Below are 24,757 nucleotides of genomic sequence, written 5' to 3'. Positions count from 1 at the left end.
TCCATCTTTAACTGAATTGTAGTTTGAATTGCACCAAAAAGCACTGTCAAGGTAGAGTGTTATTTTCATTTGAAGCCAGTATTCATTCAGTAAGACTATGCATTTCAAGCCATTTAGCTATCTCTGGCTCCTTCCCACCAAATGCCATTGACTCACCAGTCATTGTGACAACGAGAAATGTCCCCCTTGCCTTTCCAAATGCTCCCGTTTTGAGGGAGGGAGACAAGGTACACATTATCAATCCTTGGTTGAGAACCACTGGATTTAAAAAGTAACATTTAAAAGAAATCGGAAATAAATATTGTTGAAAAAATCAAGGATTATTTTCACAATGTGAATCATTTAATTCATCTTTTTTATGTTACTTTCTTAAGTGTTCAGTAAAATATTGGATGTGCATTCAGAAAGAGAACTGTCTATGATGGAGACAAATGGCTTCTTTGAAAATCTTGGTGGGTGAGATATATGGAAAATCACTGTGAATTTTGTTTTCTACTGACTTCCTCTTGTCCTATATGAATTACGTATTTAGATTTCATGCTACCAAGTTGTGAATTGACCTAAGGGATTCAGGAAACTCATTTGTGCTGATTAACTGCATAACATAGGGAAGTTATTTAGTTAGCCAAATGAAGATGAAAATAGTTGTGAAACCACACATTTGCTTTAATTACCTGGACTTCTTCTTAAAATGGACTGTCGGACAACATCAGTGCCGAGAACATTGACTTGCTTGAAACGTTTTGCCTTTTCTTCAAAAAACCACTCACCAGTTATAATCCTTAGCTGCCTACTCAAGGGAAAAGGGAAGAGCATTGAAATTCAATTATTGAGCCACATAATTAACGCTCAAAAATCCCTAATAAACTGAAAACAGCTAATTATTTACAAAGTTTATCTCAATCTCTGGAGTATTTTATGGTGATAATAATAGCCAGTATTAATTGAATATTTACTATCTGCTAGGTACTTGCTAATTGCAGTTCACACTTCATATATTTTTATCCACATAGCAACCTTATGTAAACACTATTATCCTAATTTTATAGATGAGGAAATTGGGACTTAGAGCAATAAAATAATGTGCCTCCTATCACGCAGGTGGTAAGTAGTAGAGCCAGGATCCCATCCCAGTAAGTCTGACCTGGGGCTCAAGTTCTTAACCACTGCATTAGTGGATAAATGATCTTCAGTGCAAACAATAGAGATCAAGTAAAGGTTCTGAATGAAAAAGAGGTCATGATCAGATTCTGTTTTGGAAAGATTCTTTGATATAACATGTACAGTGGGTTAGACTGATGAGAGAGTAGGATGAAGAGACAGATTGGCCATTGTAATAGTCCAGGAGACAGATGATGGCATCCATGCTAGGGCAATGGTAAGACTAAGAGAGGAGTAATAAATTCAAATTGTAAGTGGTGGAACTGCTTACCTGGATTTGGTAATAAATTCAGTGTTAAAGATGGGAAAGAAGGATCCTTGAATAGTCACACCCATCTTTTAAGCCCTACCTGCAATGGCTACATGAAATCACCCCCATCTTCCCTCCTGAAATGCTTATAATCCTCTTCTTTGTCTGTATTTCTCCCACTGCTTATAGCATCCTTCAGTATTATTTCTATCCTCTCATGTCTACTGGGTTGTAAATGCTCTGAGAACTGATTTCTGTCTGATTCATCTTTTTTTTTTCATAGTACCTACAAGAAAGTATTTCACAGACTATGATCTCAATTAATGTTTTTCAAATGAATGGCTGACTATTCTCCCATAATTTTAACACATTACCCTTCTTTTCATATCCTCATAGTTCTCATTATTATCAGTGAAATGAGGGCAGGGACCTTGGCTGTGTTGTTCACCACTTCTAGGAGCAGTAACTGGCACTCAGGAAATATTTGTGGAATGAATTAGAATACCTGGAATTCAACCTATAGTAGTTATGCTGCTATAAAAGTCATTTTCAGGCATATCACAATGATTTTAACAGCCGTAGAAGTCATTCGGTAGACTAAATATATTTCTAATTAAAAATTAAGAAACGGCTTTAACTGATTAGGTGAGCATTACTGTCCCAAAACCTCTATGGGGCAAGTTCTGAAAATAGTAAATAGGACTATGTCACTAGGGTAAAGGATTTGTGGAGAATTCTATTGAAAAGTGGAGTTAAAAGGTAGGATTTGGGGCCAAATCTTTGAATGCTGAGGTAAAGAACTGGAGTGTCATTCTAGCAGTTTTTCTAAAGTTCAGATTGAATCACATAATCTCTGGATAAATATATGACGAGAGAAACCAGAGGTAGGCAGGCAAATTAGAAAGTTAAACAATAAAGAGGACAGAAAATGATGAAGATGCAAATCAGGGTATCATAGAGGTGAGGAGTAAAGGGAAAGACACAGACACTTGGGCCATTGAGAATGAGAATCAGTAAGAATTGGTGACATTTCTGATATGGTGGCTGAGGAAAAGCAACTGAGAGTCAAATAGACATTTCAAGTCCCAGAGTATTATACCCATTTGATTCAGCAACTTATTGGACTTGAAAATCAATAGCTGGATTCCAAATAGAAAAGTCACTCCAGAAAAATATGTCAACCTTGTTCCCCACAGCAATTATCCTGAAATCTGCTTCGGAATCTATGAGGCAAAGGTAAATTCTATATGAAACACCATTCCACTACTGGGGAAAAAAGTGAAAATGTTAACCTTGGAGAAAGGTATTCATTGAAAGGTCAGACCATAGTTTGTCTATCATAGATTTACTCCCAAGTGGCTATATTACCTATTGAGAAGCCCAGACTATTGGATAAGCTCCATAACAGTAACTATATAAAATATGCTTATGGAATATGTTCAAATCTAAGATATAACCTACCAAAACCAAAAGCTTGAATAGGTTAAGTTATTTCTGTATACATTTCAAATGATCTATATACTTATGTATCACAATGTTGGAAATCCAGGTGACAATTGTGGTATTCTAAATTTGAAAGATGTCTCCTGTTTCTTGGCTATTCAATCAAACACTAATCCAGGTGCTGATATGATCAGACATTACAGATGGAATTAGGTTACTAATTAGCTGACCTTAAATAGTGAGATTATCCTAGATTATCCATATGCTATGTGAGTATATTGTGTGAGGCTGAGGGTTGGGGTATGAATGATCCCGTCATCTAGGTACTGAACATAGCATCCAATGGGTAGTTTTTCAACCCTTGCCCCCACCACCAGGAGTCCACAGTGTCTATTGTTGGCATCTTTGTCTCCATATGTACCCAGTGGTTAGCTCCTATTTATAAGTGAGGACATGCAGTATTTGGTTTTCTATTCCTGCATTAATTCGCTTAGGATAATGGCCTCCTTTCATTATTTTTTATGGCTGCACAGTATTCCATGTTGTATATGTACCACAATTTCTTGATCCAATCTGCTGTTGATGGGCACCTAGGTTAAGTCTATGTCTTTGCTTTTGTGAATAGTGTAGCTGTATATAAATACATGTGTTTTTTTGTAGGATGACTTTTTTCTCCTTTGGGTATATACCCAGTAATGGGATTGCTGGGTCAAATGGTGTAATAGTTTTGTTTTGGTTCTTTGAGAAATCTCCAAACTGTTTTCCACAGTGGCTGAACAAATTTACATTCCCACCAGCAATGTATAAGCATTTTCTTTGCTCCACAACCTCACCAGCATCTGTAATTTTTTGACTTTTTAATAACAACCATCTGACTCATGTGAGATGGTATTTCACTGAGCTTTTGATTTGCATTTCTCTGATGATTAGTGATGAAGTTTTTTTTCATATGCTTGTTGGCTCCTTGTATATCTTCTTTTGAGATGGGTCTGTTCATGTCCTTTGCCTACTTTTTAATAGGATTATTTGCTTTTTGCTTGTTAACTTTATTACAGATTATGGATATTAAACATTTGTTGGATGCATAGCTTCCAAATAGTTTCTCCCATTCTGTGGGTTGTCTGTTTGCTCTGTTAGTTTCTTTTGTGGTGTAAAAGCTTTTTAGATTAATTAGGTCTCATTTATCAATTTTTGTTTTTATTGTAATTACTTTTGAGGAATTAGTAACAAATTATTTGCCAAGGCTGATATTCAAAATGGTATTTCCTAGGTTTTCTTCTAGGATTTGTATAGTTTGAGGTCTTACGCTTAAATATTTAATCCATTTTGAGTTAATTTTTGTATATGGTGAAAAATAGAGGTCTAGTTTCATTCTTCTTCATGTGGCTAGCCAGTTATTCCAGCACCATTTATTAAATAAGGAGTCCTTTATTCATTGATCGTATAAATAAAGTTTTATTGAAAGATATCCATGCTCAATTGTTTATATGCTGTCTTTGGCTGCTTTTGTGCTACAACTGCAAAGCTGAGTAGTTGCAGCGGTAGCCCACATAGCTCTCAAAGCCTAAGCTATTTACTCTCTGGTGTTTTATTAAAAAAAGAGAAGAGTTTTTAACTTCTGCAGGAGGCAAAGAGTACACAAAAAGAAATAAGAACAAGGGGAATACTATAGTTCAGTGACTAAAAATCGCTAAATACTGGCATGCCAAGGCCTTAGTTTTTTTTTTTGTTTTTTTTTTTTATAGTTCTTTGGATGTGAGATGGAGTAGATAGCATACTGACAGCAGTTTCATGTGTCACAGAAGAAAGTGGACACCTCCAGTCTACACTCTCCAGGAAATGGGCCTCCATATCACTTTCACCACGTATGCTTAGAGCTGCCAACACCTAACACACATAAGATCTTCCCAGAATTGTTAGTCATTACCTCTTGTTACCCTTGGAGAATAATAACTATAAATCTTGTATTTGTTCAACTCAGATAATGTACTTGAGTCATTTGTCATTTCAGAGAAAATATCAGAACAGATTGTTGGGATTATGCCTTTGTCACACTCTCAGGTGTCAAGTCTTGTCAGGAGGCAGACAGAAGGCTTGGTAGAACAAAAAACTAATACTTAGTGAGTGCATATCAGTCACCAAGTAATAGGCTAGTCACTTTATATATGGTATCTCTAATTCTCACTATAAGCCATGAAGTATCTATTACTATTACCAATTTACAGACAAGGAAACTAAAGCTCACATAGTTATAAAGGTATTATGTCAGAGACAGGATTTGTATTGAAATCCCACATGCTTTATATTTGGGAAAATTGTCTGAAGAGAACTCATACTTGTCAGCTATAACAAGGCTTTGAGGAAGGGTGAAAACCTATAGAGTCCAAGGAATAACAAACATAGTATTTCATATGATTGGTTGTGATTGTAGGGGAGGGGTGTGTGTGTGTGTGCATGTTTGTGTGTTGAGGGTAGGGTGGTAAGAATACAGAAGGGGTAAAAGACAAAAGAAAATAAAAATGCCGACCACTATAAAATTTATATCCCTGTCTGTCACATCAATCTAGTATTTGAAAAACACAAGACTTGACATAGACTTTATGTACTCTAAGTCATACTCTGAAGAATGGGCTTGATTAAAATTATGGTGGGCTACACTTATTTGTGAATAATGATTACTGACAGTTCAGGATTTGCTAGGTCCTGGTTTTCTTTAACACTAAACCTCTGGGACTTTTCAAACCTTCACTTGGAAGCTTATATGAATGTAAAGTCAAATTAAATTATTTATAGTTTTACAGGGGAAAATAGGTAATTTTATCTTAAAAAAGAATAGTGACCAGAAGATTCATTTTGCTCCTTTATTTTCTATTAACTACTGGAGACATCTGCAATAAGATATGCTTATTAGACATGCTGAGATAAGATATTAGTTCCCTTCTCTTATTCATAAGGAAACTAATTCAAATTATTTATACATTTATTAATTACACAGCGATTTTTTTTTTGAGACAGAGTCTCACTCTGTCACCCAGGCTGGAGTGCAGTGGCATGCTCTCAGCTCACTGCAACCTCTACCTCCCAGGTTCAAGAGATTCTCCTGCCTCAGCCTCCCGAGTAGCTGGGACTACAGGCATGCACCATCACACCCGGCTGAATTTTTGGTATTTTTAATAGAGATGGGGTTTCACCATGTTGGCCAGGCTGGTCTCAAAATCCTGACCTCAAGTGATCCGCCCACCTCGACCTCCCAAAGTGTTAGGATAACAGGCGTGAGCCACTGCGCCCGGCCTACACAGCAAATATTTATTTCATTTCTACTATGTGTCAGGCCCTAGGCTAAGGCTAAGAATACAGAGGTGAAGAAGACAAACAAGGACCTTGGCCATACAAAGATGCCGGTGTACATTTATTCCTTTCTTCCTTTCCAATCAGGAAAAGTGAAAAGAAATCCCTAGACACATTATGGTGAAACTATAGAGCGCTACAGACAAAGGGAACATCTTAAAAGCAGCTAGGAAGGCAAAAGGAAACCTACAAAAGAATCACAATTAGCATGACAATTGATTTTTAATAGCAGTCATGAAATCCAGAAACCAATGATATATCTTCAAAGTTCTGGGAGAAAATACTATCAATCTAGAATTGCATATCCACAGAAATCACTGTTCACGAATGACGATGAAATAAAGAAATTTTCAACAAAATGAAAACAGATAATTTATCACCAATAGATTCTCACTAAAGGAACTTTTAAAAACTATATTTCAGGAGGAGGTAAAATAGATCTGAGGTATAAAAAGAAATGGTGAACAACGAAATTGATAAAATATATAAAAATCTGAACAAACATTGATTTATAAAGAAAAATGAGATTACATAAATTGTTGGATTATATAATGAGAAATGTCTAAAACAAAGGACAAAAATCATGTATCAGCCAGGAAGATGGTATTTAGAGTTTAAGAATACCAAGCTTCTTTCTGCTATTGATTTGCAAAGTTAAATATAAATGTTATAATTTCCAGGGTAACCACTGAAAATGAAAAAAGCGTGTAATACGAATACCAGTAGAAAGAATAACATGGCATGAGAAAAATACACTTTAATGAATCTACAGATAAAATAAATAAATGCAAATATTTTAGGAATCGCAATGATAACAGAAATACATGTAAATATTGCAGTGATCAGTGAGTACAGACTAAACTCTATAATTTAAGAAACAATATTATGAGATTAAATGTTAAAAATTACATATAATATATATATCATGTATATGTATATATAGCACATATATAATGTATGTAGTATATAAGTATAGCAAATATTAAAATACATATAACATATGCTATATTTTAAAATAACATATATGCCACATAAAAAAGACTCACCTTAAACATATGGACACAGAAAGGTTTAAAGTCAAATGTTGGAAAAACATGTATGCAGCTATTAACCAAAAGAAATTTGATGTAGTTGTATTAATAACATAAATAATAGACTTCAGGCCGGGCGCGGTGGCTCAAGCCTGTAATCCCAGCACTTTGGGAGGCCGAGACGGGCGGATCACGAGGTCAGGAGATCGAGACCATCCTGGCGAACACAGTGAAACCCCATCTCTACTAAAAAAATACAAAAACTAGCCTGGTGAGGTGGCGGGCGCCTGTAGTCCCAGCTACTCGGGAGACTGAGGCAGGAGAATGGCGTAAAACCCGGGAGGCGGAGCTTACAGTGAGCTGAGATCCGGCCACAGCACTCCAGCCTGGGCGACAGAGCGAGACTCCGTCTCAACAACAAAAAAAATAGACTTCAAAGCAAAAACATATTTAGAGATGAAAGGAAGCATAAAGGGTAACTCCAAATTAATAAGGAAAAGACCAGCACCTAAAATAAAATTGTGCAATACACATAAATACTCATATCACAGAAAAAGAACCACAAAAAGCTAATAAATATATGAAAAGATGCTCAACCTCATACTTAAGCAGTAAAATGTAAATTGAAACTATAGGGAGATATTCCTTTATATCTATCAGTTTGAAAAAAGTAAAAAATTTTCATGAAGCCAAGTGTTGCTAAGATCAGAAAGTAAAGGAAACACTTATACAATGCTAGTGGGTTTTAACTGGTACAACCACTATAAAAAATAATTTAACATCATCTTGTCAAGCTGAAAATGCTGACACTGTCTGGTGTGCAATTTCATTCCTAGATGCACACCCTGCAATCTTCTCAAGCATTTTTGGCACAGGTCGCAGTAAGAAATACATTTTATGTCACAATTCAGAAAATAAATAACACGTATAAGTACACACACACACACGCACATATATATGTATATGTATACTGACGTTTTCTACTCCACTTTTTTTTAATGCTAGTTACTACCCACCAATGGGTCATGATCCACAGACTTAAAAATCCCACCATTGAGTGTACATACTCATACATGTTTGTCGGGCCATCTGTATAAGAATGTCATGGCAGCATTTTTTGGTAAAATTACAAACTGAAACAATCTAAATGTCTATTCACCAGAAAATAGATGCATTAAGGGAATGTAACAACAGTGTAGATGAACATAATGTTATTCACACGAATATGGATGAATTTTACAAAAATGTTGCTGAGATAAAAACATCATAAAAGAATACAGGTAGTGTGATTTCCATTTCCATAACACTCAAAAATGCAAAACTGGAAAATATATTACTTAGAGACACATCCAAATGCAGTAAAACCATAAAATAAAGCAAGGGAATGAAAAATGCAAAACAAGATGTTCTAATTCTTAGACTGGGTAACGAATACACAGGGGCTATTTTTATTATTGTTTAAACCATAGGTATTATAGAGTATCTTGGATATGTACTGTATTTTTAGATTTAAAAATCTTTCTAGTTTATATAGATATTAAGGTATCATACTCATAGTGAACACCTCATTCTATACAAGCGTGGAGGCACTTGTATATAATTGATAGGTGATGCAAAAGAGCATGTCAAGGGACTCAAAATAGCTTCTTACCATTCAAAAAATCTTTGGGTAAATGTGGGACTACTCCAATATGAATCTTTCCCTTATAGCTGCACTATGAAAATTTGCTAAATTAGAGGTGATTTTGAAATGACCTATGCGGCAATTACTAATACTCACTCATCAGGCCAAAGATGACCAGATGTTTGTTCCACCTATGGACAAACAAGTTGAGATTTTTGCCCATAGTAATGAAAATAAATAAATAAATAAACCCCACATACCATGAGGAATCATGGAGAGTCTCAGTAAGAGGGCACTTGAAAGGATTTACTATAGGATTTGGGTTTATGTTAGTAATTTTCAGGAGAGTTCGGTGGAGCAGGGATTTTCTCTGGATTAAGAGATGTCAGAGAGTGGAGACAATTCTATCATTGGTATCTCAATAAATTTTATTTAGAAGGATGGCAGACTAATGCTAGGTTAAAGCTCTAATTGGTAAGAAAGTAGGTTATTCACATTAGTCAAGAAATGGGAATGTTTGGTAATTTGCGTTTTCAACAGTCACCTTGTTTTCATCTATGCTTAGATAAGATTATAAAATGTTCTTGTTTTGTTTACTTCATTATTGTTGTAGAATGATCTTGTGGGATTCTGGTACCCTGAGACTGCTTGATGTCCAACAGGATAACAGTATGGCCTACTTGTAAGTGCAAGACCAGCTCTTAACATCAAGGGACTAGGTTTGTCAGTGTGAGCCCAGTTTCCAGATGTCAGGGGCTGTATTTCTCTTTCTTATAACAAAGGCGTATACATTCTCTTCTGCACTCTGTGTATGTTCCACCCATCAGTACTATCTTTTTTGAAATTTATTTTACTGATAAACACTCAATATTTTTCTTCTATTTCAGTTATGTTTTATCCATTGCAGTAATCATTACCAATTAATCAAAAATAAAAATATCAGGATCTTCCTAATTTAAAAGGACAAAGATTCTCCCAAGGACATATAGCAGTGTAATATGTTGCAACATAGCATGAACATAAGATCAGCCCATCAATGCCATATTAGAAGTATTTCATGTTTTGGCCAGACACAGTGGCTCACGCCTGTAATACCAGCACTTTGGAAGACTGAGGCGGGTGGATCACTTGAGGTCAGAAATTTGAGACCAGCCTGGCCAACTCAGTGAAACCCCATCTCTACTAAAAATACAACAAAATTAGCCGGGTGTGGTGGCACATGCCTGTAGTCCCAGCCACTTGGGAGGCTGAGGCAGGAGAATCACTTGAACCCGGGAGGCAGAGGCTGTAGTGAGTCGAGATCACACCACTGCACTCCAGCTTGGGTGACAGAGCAAGACTTTGTCTTAAAAAAAAAAAAAAAAGAAAAGAAAAAATATTTCATGTTTTGTTCCAACTCATGCTGCTTTTACGTTTTGGGCCTTTCTGAATTCAATTTGGTACTAATTAGAAAATACGATCTTTATGACCGTCTTTGTGTTGGACAGCAACTACCTCAGCTAACATAACAATGTGGAATTTTGTAGGTTTTATTAAGATAGAAAAATGAATTAACTGGCTGTGTCAAGGTCCCTTTTATCATGTTTTTATAGAGTTTAAAAACTAGGCTTACAGTCGCCAACTTGTTAGAATTAGAAGGGATTGGAGAAAATGTCAGGGGCTGCTCAGCCCATTATAACAGGTAACCTTCCTCTGTCAGTCCTTGCTGTAATCGTTTCAGTGCTAAAGCAATAAAAGCTCTTTACTTTTACCCAATCCAACGTAAATGACAATAAAGGTCATTTATTTCCAACTGATTAGAGAGTGAGTCACCTTCTGATTCATCTCATCTCTTAGAGGTCAGAGTGGGAATTTCAATTTTATGGTCTATTAAACATAGAGACAGCCCAGTGAGGCTGCAGTATTCTCTCACAACAAACAAAGAGTGTTTGCTGCCAATAAAATATCATTTATGCTTCCTTTTTGAAAACTACTCCTTGAATAGCAAACAAGATACTTCCAATACTGAGAGATAGTTTTAAGTCTCTAATATCACACAGACTAACAGTTGGAATACTGGAGAAGTAACATACTCTGATTTTCAGCTTTAAAAGTGAGAAGTAATTTTGATATGTCAAATTAAATACTCATCATGTAAATTTCTAGCTGTCACAGAAAGATATAACTGTAAGACAGGTTGTTGTCATAGAAGGGTTAGAATCACACATTGAAAGAGCTGTTTCTTCCTTAGGACATTTTAAGGCATCAAGACAGAAATTTATTAATGAAATAATAAACTCATCTTCCTCCTTATACTGTGTAACCATTGAGGATAGTCCATTTTTTATTCAACTTTGTATCCTTAGTCCCTAGTATACTTAACAGGTTATCAATAAACGTGTGGGAAAGATAGATGGATGGGTTAATGAATGGATTAATCATATAGGTGGATATTTGGGTCTATTAAATTATTGTTTCACCAATAAAATTAGTGCAATTGATTCAGAAGCTCTGTATCAATGCACTAACATGTCCCAAGGAAGACACAGAAGTTTTGATTTGTTATTATTTATTCTTGTACCCTCTGACAACCACTTATGTTATATCTTTATGTGACAGTTAGGAATTTACTTTGTCCAGAGGGCAAATGTATTTGGCATGGCTCATTTCTTTTTAAGCCCATGCTCCTGACAGAAGAAAACCACAATTGTTCTACATTTGTTCCACTTGCTTAAGCCTGAGACGCTTTAAGTAGAGGCCAACCATTTATTCATCCATTCAGTTGTTCATTTGTTTGTTTATCCATTCATCTATCCATTCATTTAACAAATATTCATTGAGTATCTACTATAGGCATTATTTTAAGCACTAGAACTACATCAGTGAACAGTACCGATAAAAACTCCTGCCCTTACATTCTAGTGGAGAAAGAAAAATAATAAGATAAATAAGTAAAATATAGAGCATGTAAGTATTAAGGGAAAAACCACAGGAAAGGGTTGTATTAATTTGGGTAGGCTAGCTTCTAAAACAACCTCTGAATTCCACTGGCTTATTTTAGAAGTTAATTTCTCATTAAAGGAACTTAAAGTTAATCTGATAAAATGTAGGAGAGAGGTATGAGTGACTTAGGCCTCTAGTTACCATCCGTACTAAATAGCAAATTAGTTGATGGCAAAATGTGTGAATACACAATATCCTTGGATCTTTTATTGAAAAGTATACTTCAGTAATTACAAGTGATATTTAGAAGTTAAAGTTCTCCCCATACAGAAGCTTGAGATGACTTATAATTGATTGAAGAGCTTTTGAGTCACAGTCCCTGGTTACTGTTGTCTAAGTGAGTGAGGGCCTCAGGTGTAAAGAATAGGGTGAACAAACATGATATATAAATGAAAAAAATAAATACTAAGGATCAAATAGTATTATATAAATTTAGAGAAATAGTTATTGAGAAATTCCCCCATAAATCCTCAGACTCCATAGTTGAGGACTAGCAAATCAGTGATTTGTTAAAATTCCATTTTCTTCTTCATTGCTCTAAAATGGAAAATCTCATCCTGGCAGAATCTGGTAGGAAAAGAGCTGTGTGAAAAAATAAGAAAGCAAGCAAACAAACAAAAACCCCCAAAACTTTTAAACTCATCCCAACTTTACTAACACACATCTGACTCTTAGCGTTCTTGTTTACACTATCCGCAAAATGTAAAACCAGTTGCCTATGTTATCTAATAGGTGTGTTATGAGTCTCTGAAGGAGTATTCCCTATGAGTTTATGTGATCCAGAAACAGATCAGCCCTCATGGGGACCAAGGTCCCAATTTTGAAATTAGTTCAATCCTTAACTTGATTAAGGTAATCTTGAATATGCAAGAGCCTTATCCTAGTTCCCTTCCAGAAGAAAAATGTACATTCTCAGTAGAGGCATATTACACAGAGTCTCATTAAGTCCTACTGTTTTTTCATATATTTTGATCATCAATAAAAAACTACTAAGTTTATGGGAAGAAAGACATGACCAAAACCACAAGAAACAATAAACAATAGAAATAGTCCCATAGGGGACTCAGATAACAGAGCTATAATTTATACATTTTAACATAACTCCAAATAATTATTTCAAAAAATTGCAAGAAAAAAATGAGTAGGTCAGCAGACAGTTAGAAAACATAACAGAAGCAAAATGAAAATTCTAAAACTGAAAAACACAGTAACTGAAGTTAAGAATTAAATGGATATATTTAATAGCAAATTAGACACAAAGGCAAGATTCATGAACTGAAATATAGGTCAGACAAAATATACAAACTGAGTTTATAGATATAAATGGATAACAATTACAGAAAAGAGCATACAGATATATAAAAGATGTTGAATATTACTAAGATGTATATCTTGACTACCTGGCATAGAGGAGACAGATAATGGGGGGAAAGAAATATCTAAAGAGATATTCCCTGAGAAATTTTCAAATATGACAAAAGATATTAATGTACAGGTTCAAGATGTTCTAGGAACATCAAGATAGATAACTACAAAGAAAATCAGACATAGGTTTGTTATAGTAACTGTTGAAAACACAACAGAAAAAGGGAAAATACTAAAAACGTTTTAAAAATATTACCTTCAAAGGAACAATAATATACTGATAGCTGATTTCCTAATAGAAACACTGGAAATCAGAAGCCAACAGAATCTTCAAATTACTGAAAGTTAATAACGTCCAACCTAGGATTCAATAAGCAGTGAAAACATATTTGAAAATTAAGAGTGAAATAAAGCCATGCTAAGAAAAAAATTGAGAGTACTCACCACCAGCAAAGCCACACTAAAGGAAATACTAAAGAGTACCCTTTAGGAAGAAGAAAAATTATTCTAATGGAAGCGTAGAGATATACTAAAGAATAAAGAGCAGTGGGAAGGGAACTATGTAGTAAATCTAATATATAAGCAAATATAATCAGAACTAAAAGGATAAATAGAAAATCCACAATTATTATTGAGAGAATTTAGCATACCTTTCTCGATATCTGACTGGATATGCAGATTAAAAATCACTAAGTATATGGAAGACTTAGACAATCCAATTAACAAACATCACTGAATAGAGTTATCTAGGGTACTCAAATCAGCCACTGCATAATTCCCATATTAAAATATAAAAATCAGTTTTTAATTCACAGTATGCACAAAAAATAAGTTTCAGGTGGATTATAAATTTAAAGAAAAAAGGTAAGACAATAACAATTACAAAACATCACATAGGAGAATACTTTCATGATTTTGGTGTTAGGGAAAGTTTTCTTCAACAGGATTCAGAAAAAAATCCCTCTAGTAATCCAGGAAACAATTAACAAATGGAACTACTTAAAGTAGAGATTTCTGTTCATAAATTGATACCATTAAGACAGTGGAAAGCCAAGTCAGGAGGTGAGAGAGGATATCTGCAATATGGGTAACCAACATAGCTTGTACATAGAATATAGAAAGAGCTCCTTCAAATCAGTAAAATATTACGTTGAAATCCACATATTGTTTATTTCATTGGTGTTCATCCTCCCAGATCTGTAGAAGGAAGTTTGCTGATGACAGAAAGGACTAAGAAAACTTTATTTATGTGAGATAAAGAATTGAGAATAATTGCTGACATAAATCAAAATAACGTATCCAAAGTAAGCAATAAAAGAACTTAAATGATTCGTTTCTTTAAAACTGTTTATCTAAAGCAATCTACAGATTCAATGCATTCTCTATTAAGATATCAATTACATTTTTCACAGAACTGCAAAAAAAATATATTAAAATTTACATGGAACCACAAAAGACCCAGAATAACCAAAGCTGTCCTGGGCAAAAAGAAAACTGGAGGATTCACGTTACCTGACTTCAAATTATACCACAGAACTATAATTTCTATGTTTTTATGCTGTAGAACATATGCAAATCAGCAATGTACTGGTATAAGAACAGATGCAAAGACCAATGGAACCAAATAGAAAACCAAGAAACGTATCCATACATCTACAGTGAGCTCATTTTCGATAAAGGTGCCAGAATCATACATTGGGGAAAGGACAGTCTCTTCAATAAATGGTGCTGGGAAAACTGGATATCCACATGCAGAAGAATTAAACTAGACCCCTATCTCACACCATATACAAAAATCAAATTGGAGTGGATTAAATGCTTAAATCTAAGATCTCAACCTATGAAACTACTATAAGAAAACTTTGCAGAAAAATCTCTAGGACATTGGTCTAGGCAAACACTTTTTGAGAAATACCCCACAAGCACAGGCAATCAAAGCAAACATGAGCAAATAGGATCATATCAAGTTAAAAAGCCTCTGCACAGCAAAGAACGCAGTCAACAAAGTGAAGAGACCACTTGCAGAATGGGAGAAAATATTTGCAAAGTACCCATCTGACAAGGAATTAATAATAAGAATATATAAGGAGCTTGAACAACTCTACAAAAAAATCTAATAATCTGACTAGGAAAAAATCTAATAATCTGATTAAAATGGGCAAAAGACCTGAACAGACATTTCTCAAAAGAAGACATACAAATGGCAAACATGCATATGAAAAGGTGTTCAACAACATTGATCATCAGATAAATGCATGACAAAACTACAATGAGCTGTTATCTCACTCCAGTTAGAATGGCTTTTATTCAAAAGACAGGCCATAACAAATGCTGGTGAGAATGTAGAGGAAAAGGAACTTTCATACACTGTTGGTGAAAATATAAATTAGTAAAACAACTAGGAGAACATTTGGAGGTTCCTCAAACTACTAAAAATAGAGCTACCATACGATCTAACAATCCCACGCCTAGGTATATACACAAAAGAAAGGAAATCAGTATATTGAAGAGATATCTGCACTCCCATGTTTACTGCAGCACTATCCACAATAGCCAAGATTTGGAAGCAACCTAAGTGACCATCAACAGATGAATGGATGAAGAAAATGTGGTACATATACACAATGGAGTACTATTCAGCTATAAAAAGGAATGAAATCCAGTCATTTGCAACAACATGGATGAAAATAGAGGCCATTATATTAAGTGAAATAAGCTAAGCACAGAAAGACAAACTTTACATGTTCTCACTTATTTGTGGGAGCTAAAAATTAAAACAATTTAACTTATGGACATAGAGAGTGGAAGGATGGTTACCAGAAGCTGGGAAGGATAGTGGGGGTCGAGGGAAGTGGAGATGGCTAACAGGTATAAAAATAGTTAGACAGAATGAATAAGATCTAGTACTTGATAGCATAACTGGGTGACTATAGTCAATAATAATTTGATTTTACATTTAAAAATAACTAAAAGAGTATAGTTGGATTGTTTGTAACACAAAGGATAAATGCTTGAGGTAATAGATACTCCATTTACCCTGATACAAGTATTACATATTGCAAGCCTCTATCAAAACATCTCATGTACCCCATAAATATATATACCTGCTATGTACTCACAAAAATTAAAAACTAAAGAAGAGAAAAAGTAACCCTACTTATCTCAATCAAGTATTAAAACATAGTTTGAATTGCTCTATTCAGGATCACTTTTGTGAAACAGTACAGGGAACATAACATTCGCTAAAAATGTAAGCACTGAATATAGGCATCTTCAACAGAACAGTAGTCCTCATTTAGAGAAGTTGAAAATGAAAGATCACTTCTACTACCTCACTATTTACTTTTCCTCTCAAGACAACCCCTAAACTATTATAACAGGATGAGTTAATTAGTTGAAAAACAAAACAAAAACCAATGAATTGGAGTGATGCCAGCATCCCCTACTTCATTCACAGGAAAGGTAGATCAACACTCAGCTGCCTTGAGATGAGATTATGAGGCACCTCCCAGAGCAGAGGAGACAGACATTGGGAGGGAGAAAACATACCAGTAGATTCAGGGGAAATTTCTCGAAAGGGTGAGAATAGTAGAGACTGAATCAGACTAAGACTGGTTTAATTGAACTGAGAAAACAAGGACTCTTGGCTTTCACCCACGTTGGCAAAGTGAAATTTGTGCTCACTGCACTCCCACAGGAAAATGGGAAGATTCCCTCCCTTCGTTCTTTCTCAAGGAAAGGTAGGTTTGGAGGAAATTCGGGAACTACTCCAGCTTTACTTGTCAACTAATGTGCAGAGCAGGCTGAACATGTGAGAATCATATTGCCAGTCACCTCAAATGACTAAGAATGTCTCAGGGGAATTATCTGTGCCTTCTGAGGAGCCACGTGAAGCCAAGAGGGGTCCTGAGACAAGGATGCTCAGGGGCAGTTTTTAAATACAGAAAGAGTGGCTGGGTGCAGTGGCTCATGCCTGTAATCCTAGCACTTTGGGAGGCCAGGGCTGGAGGATCCCTTGAGTCCAGGAGTGCAAGACCAGCCTGGACAACACAGCAAGACCCTGCCTCTTCAATTAGCTGCATATAGTGGTGCACGCCTGTAGTCTCAGCTATTCTGGAGGCTGAGGTGAGAGGATCACTTGAGCCCAGGAGGTCGAGGCTTCAGTGAGCCATGATAACAGCCACTGCACTCCAGCCAGGGTGACAGAGTGAGATCCTGTCCCTAAAATAATAGTATTAATAATGATTAAAAAGAAAGATATATGGTTCAGTGAGGCTTCCAATTTTACAATGCTTTGCAGTTTTTAAAAAAATATTCTTTCTGTATCTGCCTCTCTCTCTCTCTCTCTCTCTCTCACACACACACACACACACACACACACACACACACACACACACACACGCACACCCCAGAGCTCTGCCAAGGCATTGCTAAGCCTGTGATTGGGATGTAATTTCACCTGCACTCTCTATCCTTAAACTTAAAATACTCTTTTTCTCTCTTGCTTTCCCCACTCCAATCCCTTCAGTCATCAATCTCCACTTTCCATGAAAAGGCAAGAAACTCACGCGATTTTGTCACAGACAGTGCACTTCCAGCTGCCATCAGGGCCTGCAACTCGACACTCCCTGCATACCCTCAGTGAGCAAGACTGACAAGGGTCTCCCCGGTCAAAGATTAGGCCCAGGTTTCTCTGACAGTGAACACAAACTCTGCTGGCCTCTTGTTGAGTTTTCCCACTTCTACGTTTTGCTTCTAAGAGTTCATTTTTCAGCTTCCTGAAAGAAGAGGGAAAAAAAATCACTTAAAACAAACAAACAAACAAACAAACAGGAGCAGAGATATCTACAATGTCTAAAACAATGTCTAAAATAGATAGAATATTTGCCTCAAACAAGACTGCTTTAAACTGGGGGCCACCATGCAGTCTCACTTAGAATTTTGAAAAGGTGCCTATTTGGTGTCGCTACTTTCAATTCCCATCTCTTTATTTAAGAGATATTTTCATTTGGAAGAACATTTGAATCAAGGAGTTAGAGCCAAATATTTTCAGGAAATACAATTTCTCCCTCCAGAAGCAACAATCCTTTGATATCAGTAACCAAAAAATAAAATGTTTGTGTCTTACTTTTGAATTTTGACATTCTCTACTGGCACTATTATTTTGCTATTAGTATTTATTCACATTCTACTGTAACTTCTCTAGGATATATTTGATACCATAACACTAGAGAGCATGGTCCCAGGTTACAGGTATACATAGTACCTGGCTCTTTACCTGCCTATATATACTACTTGAGGCAAGAGTGTGAGATCAAACTCAGCATCATTGTAGGCACAACCTTCATGCACTTAAGAAAAGTAACAAAGGCCCTCGGAGCCAGATGGCCGAATAGGAACAGCTCCAGTCTCCAGCTCCCAGCGCAAGCGACACAGAAGACGGGTGATTTCTGCATTTTCAACTGAGGTACCAGGTTCATCTCACTGGGGAGTGCCGGACAATCGGTGCTGGTCAGCTGCTGCAGCCCGACCAGCGAGAGCTGAAGCAGGGCAAGGCATCGCCTCACCTGGGAAGCGCAAGGGGGAAGGGAATCCCTTTTCCTAGCCAGGGGAACTGAGACACACAACACCTGGAAAATTGGGTAACTCCCACCCTAATACTGCACTATACCAAGGGTCTTAGCAAACAGCACACCAACAGATTATATCCCACACCTGGCTAGGAGGGTCCCATGCCCACAGAGCCTCCCTCATTGCTAGCACAGCAGTCTGCGATCTAACTGCAAGGCAGCAGTGAGACTGGGGGAGGGGCGCCTGCCATTGCTGAGGCTTAAGTAGGTAAACAAAGCCACTGGGAAGCTTGAACTGGGTGGAGCCCGCAGCAGCTCAAGGAGGCCTGCCTGTCTCTATAGACTCCACCTCTGGGGACAGCGCACAGCTAAACAAAAAGTAGCAGAAAGCTCTGCAGATGCAAATGACCCTGTCTGACAGCTTTGAAGAGAGTAGTGGATTTCCCAACACAGAGGTTGAGATCTGAGAACAGACAGACTGCCTGCTCAAGTAGGTCCCTGATGCAATAAAAAATGATAAAGGGGATATCACCACTGACCCCACAGAAATACAAACTACCATCAGAGAACACTATAAACACCTCTATGCAAATAAACTAGAAAATCTAGAAGAAATGGATAACTTCCTGGACACTTACACTCTCCCAAGACTAAACCAGGAAGAAGTTGAATCCCTGAATAGACCAATAGCAGACTCTGAAATTGAGGCACTAATTAATAGCCTACCAACCAAAAAAAGTCCAGGACCAGATGGATTCACAGCTGAATTCTACCAGAGGTACAAGGAGGAGCTGGTACCATTCCTTCTGAAACTATTCCAATCAAAAGAAAAAGAGGGAATCCTCCCTAATTCATTTTATGAGGCCAACATCATCCTGATACCAAAGCCTGGCAGAGACACAACAAAAAAAGAGAACTTTAGACCAATATCCCTGATGAACATCGATGCAAAAATCCTCAATAAAATACTGGCAAACCGAATCCAGCAGCACATCAAAAAGCTTATCCACCACGATCAAGTGGGCTTCATCCCTGGGATGCAAGGCTGGCTCAATATATGCAAATCAATAAATGTAATCCAGCATATAAACAGAACCAAAGACAAGAACCACATGATTATCTCAATAGATGCAGAAAAGGCCTTTAACAAAATTCAACAGCCCTTCATGCTAAAAACGCTCAATAAATTCAGTATTGTTGGAATGTATCTCAAAATAATAAGAGCTATTTATGACAAAGCCACAGCCAATATCATACTGAATGGGCGAAAACTGGAAGCATTCCCTTTGAAAACTGGCACAAGACAGGGATGCCCTCTCTCACCACTCCTATTCAACATAGTGTTGGAAGTTCTGGCTAGGGCAATCAGGCAAGAGAAAGAAATAAAGGGTATTCAGTTAGGAAAAGAAGAAGTCAAATTGTCCCTGTTTGCAGATGACATGATTGTATATTTAGAAAACCCCATCATCTCAGCCCAAAATCTCCTTAAACTGATAAGCAAATTCAGCAAAGTCTCAGGATACAAAATTAATGTGCAAAAATCACAAGCTTTCTTATACACCAGTGACAGACAAACAGAGAGCCAAATCAGGAATGAACTTCCATTCACAATTGCTTCAAAGAGAATAAAATACCTAGGAATCCAACTTACAAGGGATGTAAAGGACCTCCTCAAGGAGAACTACAAACCACTGCTCAGTGAAATAAAAGAGGACACAAACGAATGGAAGAACATACCATGCTCATGGATAGGAAGAATCAATATCGTGAAAATGGCCATACTGCCCAAGGTAATTTATAGATTCAATGCCATCCCCATCAAGCTACCAATGACTTTCTTCACAGAATTGGAAAAAACTGCTTTAAAGTTCATATGGAACCAAAAAAGAGCCCGAATTGCCAAGACAATCCTAAGTCAAAAGAACAAAGCTGGAGGCATCACACTACCTGACTTCAAACTATACTACAAGGCTACAGTAACCAAAACAGCATGGTACTGGTACCAAAACAGAGATATAGACCAATGGAACAGAACAGAGTCCTCAGAAATAATGCCACACATCTACAGCCATCTGATCTTTGACAAACCTGACAAAAACAAGAAATGGGGAAAGGATTCCTTATTTAATAAATGGTGCTGGGAAAATTGGCTAGCCATATGTAGAAAGCTGAAACTGGATCCTTTCCTTACTCCTTATACAAAAATTAATTCAAGATGGATTAGAGACTTAAATGTCAGACCTAATACCATAAAAACCCTAGAAGAAAACCTAGGTAATACCATTCAGGACATAGGCATGGGTAAGGACTTCATGTCTAAAACACCAAATGCAATGGCAACAAAAGCCAAAATTGACAAATGGGATCTAATTAAACTAAAGAGCTTCTGCACAGCCAAATAAACTACCATCGGAGTGAACAGGCAACCTACAGAATGGGAGAAAATTTTTGCAATCTACTCATCTGACAAAGGGTTAATATCCAGAACCTACAAAGAACTCAAACAAATTTACAAGGAAAAAACAAACAACCCCATCAAAAAGTGGGCAAAGGATATGAACAGACATTTCTCAAAAGAAGACATTCATACAGCCAACAGACACATGAAAAAATGCTCGTCATCCCTGGCCATCAGAGAAATGCAAATCAAAACCACAATGAGATACCATCTCACACCAGTTAGAATGGTGATCATTAAAAAGTCAGGAAACAACAGGTGCTGGAGCGGATCTGGAGAAATAGGAACACTTTTACACTGTTGGTGGGATTGTAAACTAGTTCAACCATTGTGGAAAACAGTATGGCAATTCCTCAAGGATCTAGAACTAGGAATACCATTTGACCCAACCATCCCATTACTGGGGATATACCCAAAGGATTATAAATCATGCTGCTATAAAGACACATGCACACATATGTTTATTGTGGCATTATTCACAATAGTAAAGACTTGGAATCAACCCAAATGTCCATCAGTGACAGACTGGATTAAGAAAATGTGGCCCATATACACCATGGAATACTATGCAGCCATAAAAAAGGATGAGTTTGTGTCCTTTGTAGGGACATGGATGCAGCTGGAAACCATCATTCTCAGCAAACTATCACAAGAACAGAAAACAAACACCACATGTTCTCACTCATAGGTGGGAACTGAACGATGAGATCACTTGGACTCAGGAAGGGGAACGTCACACACCAGGGCCTATTATGGGGAGGGATGGCATTGGGAGTTATACCTGATGTAAATGATGAGTTGATGGGTGCTGACGAGTTGATGGGTGCAGCACACCAACATGGCACAAGTATACATATGTAACAAACCTGCACAGTGTGCACATGTACCCTAGAACTTAAAGTATAATAATAATAAAAAAAGAAAAGTAACAAAGACATTGCCTATCATTTCAGATGAGATCAGGTGGATTCAGGGTGGTGTGGCTGTAGACCGCCTACCATTTCACACTGAAAAGCTTCCGCTTAGCATTTGAAAGTTTCCAATAATTTCTATTAGCCTATGGGCTTTGCTGTTAGACATACCTATGTTTAAATTCGGGTTCCATAATGAATAAGCTGTCCAGCCTCAGGCAATGATTTACCCACTCAACCCCAGTCTCTTCATTTCTAAAATGCGAGTAATAATATTCCTTCATGATTGTTTTAAAGATTAAATGAGATGATACATCTAAAGTTCCCAGCATGCTGCCTGGCACATTGGTTCTAAAGAAATGTTAGCTCCATGTCCCTTCTTTTACTGCCTGACATGGAATTTATGTATCTATCCTTTAGAAAATTGCTATTCCAAGTGTGGTCCTTGTTCCAGTAGCATCAGCATCACCTGGGAACATTTTAGGAATGCAGAATCGCAGGCACTGCCTTAGACCCTATTGGATCAGAACCTACATTTTAACAAAATTTTCAGGTAATTAGAGTCTGAGAAGCATAGCTTTGGCAGATTCAGTCTCCAATTTGGCTATATATTGGAATCACTTTGGAAAGATTTTAAAAATACTGATTCGCAAATCTCACTTCCACAGATTCTAACGTAATTAGCTTTGAATGTGGCGTAGGTAATGGGATTTTTAAAAGCTTCACTGTTTATTCCAATGTATTGCCAAATTTGGAAAACACTGCTCCAGAAGACAGGTTCCTTCTCACTTAAATGCTTCACAGACATGTCATTGCTTTGTGTTACTGAGTCAATCCCTTCTTCAACATAGAATGTCTATGTTCCAGGAAAAAAAATTGAGAATCATCCCACACGTTTTATACCATATCCTTTTACATTTGTGGTGTCAAACTTTGTCATGCCCATCTAGACTAGCATCTTCCCAAAGGCAGGAACAAAGGCCTTAGTTTTTTGTATATACTGGTCAGGATCCAATTCCATGCTAGGTTATAAAGCAGTTGAATATTTAAAGCTATTTATTATTTCTTTTGATCTTTCAAACTAGCTTCTGAGGTATTATAAGATTCATGTTAAACATAATAAGTAGTACAGATGGAATCAGAAACCAGGTCATTTATTTCCCAGCCTGATGAGAGATTCAGAAAAAGAGAATTTTCAAACTGTAGAGCAAAGTTTTTAAAATCTTTGACTTAATGTCTCATTCATTCATCCAATAAGCACTTATAGTAGCCTACACTGTGCTAGGCATTCTGGTATTGAGAAAAAAATGAGTCTAAACAAAACATCTACTAAGAATTACCATTACCCTTTATGTTAGTTAAAGAGACAAATGACACATGATGACTCATGTGTTGCAACAGGCAGCCATACTAAGCACTTTTATGTCCCCACCAAGTTTGTGGTAATTTGTTACAGCAGCCACAGGAAATGGATATACCCTCGATTTGGCCTCATTTCTTACTGAGTACAACATTCCTGGGCATAACACAGCCAACTCCCTGGGCTTTCAGTTCTTTGACCTGGTCATCTTCTTTGACCTTTCTGTCCATGTGCACCATTCACTCTCATGAAGAAACCCTGGAACTTGTTATCTCTAGAAATTATGTTATATCCAAAATCATGAATTTAAGCACCGTTGAAGCCATTATTCAGTTCTAATGAGTATATCACTTTCTCATTATCCATCAGTTCTCCTCTCAGCCTCACTTCCCCTTGGAGCCAGAACAGAAGGAACCCTGCTTGGGATTGTGCGTCTCCTACCCTACAAACATCCTGGAGGCAGAAGATCAGCTCTTTGAACATTCATGTGGATTAAACAGAGTGAGAAGATATCAACAGCCTTCTGTTATCAGTTTCACATGGAGAAATGGTAATGACAACAGAAAGGAGGCCTCTTTGTCCCATTACCAAATATTTCAAGCAATGATGCATACCTTTTCTCTCTCCTTTCCTTCAACATAAGCAGGCACAGATCCTTAGTAGGAGAAGAGAAAACGAAGTAAACGAAGAGTAAAAGAAAACCTTTATTCCTTCCCTGTGGCTCACTGCAGTGGCTTGAAGTGCTGTATGAATTTGAGGCATATGGGAAGGAGATTGAAATGGATAATAATGAATAACTTTAAAAATGTCTAAAATAGATAGAATATTTGCCTCAAATAAGACTGCATTAAACTGAGACCGCCATGCAATCTCACTTAGAATTTTGAAAAGGTGCCTTTTAGGTGTCTCTACTTTCAATTCCCTTCCAATCTACTCTCCATGGAATAATCAATGTCATTAGTCAATACTCTTTTAAAATATTTCTTATATCATGTGGTTCCTCTGCTTAAAACCAACCAGTAGTTTTCCTTTATATTTTTAATAAAATGTATACCTCTTTCCCATAGCCTGTAAAGATCTGCCTAATCTGCTCCCTCTTCCCTCTGGTCATCTCCTATCTACAGATAGGAGATAGGATTCAGCGATATAATTCAACTTAAAGTTTCATAAATATGCCAAGTTCTTTCCCACTTGAGGGCCTTTGAACATGCTATTTCCTCAGCTGGGTACGCCTTCCCTTCACACTCCATCACC

General features: G+C 36.8%; 1 protein-coding gene across 16 annotated transcripts in view; it reads right to left on the bottom strand.

Annotated features, from left to right (window-relative positions):
- The window catches only part of SYTL5 (synaptotagmin like 5), a 242,248-nt gene that overhangs the window by 56,418 nt on the left and 161,073 nt on the right, over nucleotides 1-24,757 (bottom strand). For 14 of the 16 annotated variants that reach the window (XM_015127172.3, XM_028842400.2, XM_077988439.1 and 11 more), the window contains exons 3-4: nucleotides 17,773-17,982; nucleotides 675-790 (exon numbers count right to left, since the gene is read on the bottom strand). In XM_015127172.3, coding sequence (XP_014982658.2) covers nucleotides 675-790; nucleotides 17,773-17,982 — 326 coding nt within the window. The remainder of the gene's footprint in view (nucleotides 1-674; nucleotides 791-17,772; nucleotides 17,983-24,757) is intronic. The other 2 variants (XM_077988444.1, XM_077988445.1) reach the window with 1 other exon arrangement.

Source organism: Macaca mulatta, chromosome X (assembly GCF_049350105.2).
Source record: "Macaca mulatta isolate MMU2019108-1 chromosome X, T2T-MMU8v2.0, whole genome shotgun sequence".
Taxonomy (NCBI): Eukaryota; Metazoa; Chordata; class Mammalia; order Primates; family Cercopithecidae; genus Macaca; species Macaca mulatta.
Note: the sequence above shows the minus strand (reverse complement) of the source record. Positions and strands in the feature narration are given on the sequence as shown.